Here is a 2500-nt window from a genome sequence, read left to right on the forward strand (position 1 = left end):
ACCTCCTCTTACAATGTGCTGTTCATTTATAACACTTCACACGTCAGGGACAGATGGCGAGCCAGCCAGGAGTGTGAAAAGGTGAGACACAATTCAAGAACGTTTCAAGCTACTGAAGAACCTCCATGTGGGCTCCAGATCCACCGAGACTGAGAACATGACAACGAGGGAGTTCAGATCCATAAGAAAAAGTTGCAAAAAAAGTTGCAAAAAGTCTCGTCTTCTTTTCGGTAATGACATAATGGCACATGGACACAGTGACACAGTGACAGTGACAGAAGGATACAGTTACACAGGGACACAGTCACATGCTGACAGGGACATTGCGAAACAGGGACACATGGGAACACAGGGACACATGGTGACACAGGGACACAGTCACATGGTGACACAGGGACACGTGGGAACACAGGGACACAGTCACATGGTGACACAGGGACATTGTGAAACAGGGACACGTAGGAACACAGGGGCACATGTTGACACAGGGTCACATGGATACAGGGATACATGAAAGTTCCTCCAGGGGGATTCTGGGAATTGAAGTGTTTTCATGCATGTGGACACCAGCTGGTCAGCGGGTACAGGAAACAGTGCAGGGTTTTAAACCTGTAAAACCAAACACACAGTTAAATCATTCACAAGTCTGATTATTCTATCTGATTATATCCTGTGATGATAGTCCTACAGTCTGAGTAGAGCCGATTATACAGTTTGATCATTATTCTGTTTATATTTGATGCCTTAGAGTTTATGATAATCTGATTATAGTCTAACAGATATAAAAATATAATTAGATTATATCAATTTATTATAATCTTATGCCATGATCAGACTGTGTTTAGACTATCATCATATGATATAATTAAATAAACGAAAATTGTCTGATAATTTAATTATACTGCCCTATAGTCTGCTGAGTCTGATTATATATTTCTATACCTTCTATACTTTGATTATATCTGATTGTAGTGATGTAATCATCTAACATCTGATTTCAGTATATATTCTAATATGATCTAATTATAATCTGATATACCATCTTATTATAGTCACTTTATGACTTGACTATATAGTCTGATTATGCCTGATATTGTAATCTGATTAAAGTCTGTGTATATTTGATTGTATAGTATGATTAGTGTAAATTCTGATTATATGTATCTGATTCCACTAACCTTATTATAGTCTGATCATAATTGACCAAACGTTCTTACTATAGTCTGATTATTATAATCTGATAACACAGTGTAGATGAATGTTACCTGGATGGATCCTCCTCTGTACTGAAACCTCCCTTCAGTCCCACGCTGTTCATTTTATTCTCAAACAGGCCATAACTCAGAGTAACCTACACATACACACACACACACGTTAAACATGTATGTGTTGATCACATGACATCAGTGATTGTTTCAGCTGATTGGCTGAGGTGTGTGAATCTGAGTGATGTGCTCTCAGCTGATTGGCTGAGGTGTGTGAGTCTGAGTGATGTGCTCGTAGCTGATTTGCTGAGGTGCTCTGACCTGTTTGAGGATCTGTGCATGTGTGAGCAGGAAGAGGTTCTCCAGGTGAGAGTGGAATAGGTCGCTGTGGATCATGGACACGCCCAGTCGCCTCTCTACGATGAAACCGATCACACAGTCATCAGGAAGTCTGATTACAGCTGAGGTGTGTTCTAACCTGGACCCGCTGCACACACACACACACACACACTATGTTCGCGCCACTTTCCTCCTTTCAGTCTAATACAAATAAACAATATTCTATAAACATGTAATTTAATCAGACCTCGCCCATGGAGCCATCTTCTCCGCTAACTTCCTGTTGAGACAGAACCCCGCCCCTCCTGTAGCGAACCAGAACCGCGCCTCACGCTGAAAATACAAACACAAACACACACACCAGTTATTATTCAATAATAATCAGAAATAATCATTCAGAGTTGTTGTGTGTGTGTGTGTGAGATTCAATATTATTAACTACATTTTAATAACAGTTGTGCTGCATTATGTGATATCGCTCACTGTCTTGTTGCTAGGCAGCAGCTCCTGGGCTTTGATTGGTCGATCCAGACTGGGTTTACCCACATACACGTCTCTGTCCAATGAGAATTCAGAGAGGAGAGAGAGCAGCGCACTTGGATTCAGGTAATTATCATCATCGACATGGCACATCCACCTAAGTTACAGACAGAACAATGACACACACACACACCGTTCACTAACGACAAATAAAGTCTGAAACATTCTAAAACACTGGGGTTTGATACTATTTGTGATGAAAACTTAAGCATCTCTGACGTTTCAGTATGAGTGAAGTCCAGCATTTGTGGGACGATAGAAACATCCTGCGTCTGTGTTAGCTAAACATGTACATCGCTGACGCTAAACAGAGCTAACTCGCTTACACTGGCGCTAAACAGAGCTAACTCGCTAACGCTGATGCTAAACAGAGCTAACTCGCTAACGCTGGTGCTAAACAGAGCTAACTCGCTAAC

General features: G+C 41.1%; 1 protein-coding gene across 1 annotated transcript in view; it reads right to left on the reverse strand.

Annotated features, from left to right (window-relative positions):
- The window catches only part of mfng (MFNG O-fucosylpeptide 3-beta-N-acetylglucosaminyltransferase), a 6456-nt gene that overhangs the window by 645 nt on the left and 3311 nt on the right, over positions 1–2500 (reverse strand). The window contains exons 5-9 of the mRNA XM_053617246.1: positions 2028–2181; positions 1792–1877; positions 1527–1692; positions 1266–1351; positions 1–609 (exon numbers count right to left, since the gene is read on the reverse strand). The exon at positions 1–609 is cut by the window's left edge and continues 645 nt beyond it. Coding sequence (XP_053473221.1) covers positions 552–609; positions 1266–1351; positions 1527–1692; positions 1792–1877; positions 2028–2181 — 550 coding nt within the window. The 3' untranslated portion in view covers positions 1–551. The remainder of the gene's footprint in view (positions 610–1265; positions 1352–1526; positions 1693–1791; positions 1878–2027; positions 2182–2500) is intronic.

The sequence above is a fragment of the Ictalurus furcatus genome, chromosome 27, assembly GCF_023375685.1.
Source record: "Ictalurus furcatus strain D&B chromosome 27, Billie_1.0, whole genome shotgun sequence".
Taxonomy (NCBI): Eukaryota; Metazoa; Chordata; class Actinopteri; order Siluriformes; family Ictaluridae; genus Ictalurus; species Ictalurus furcatus.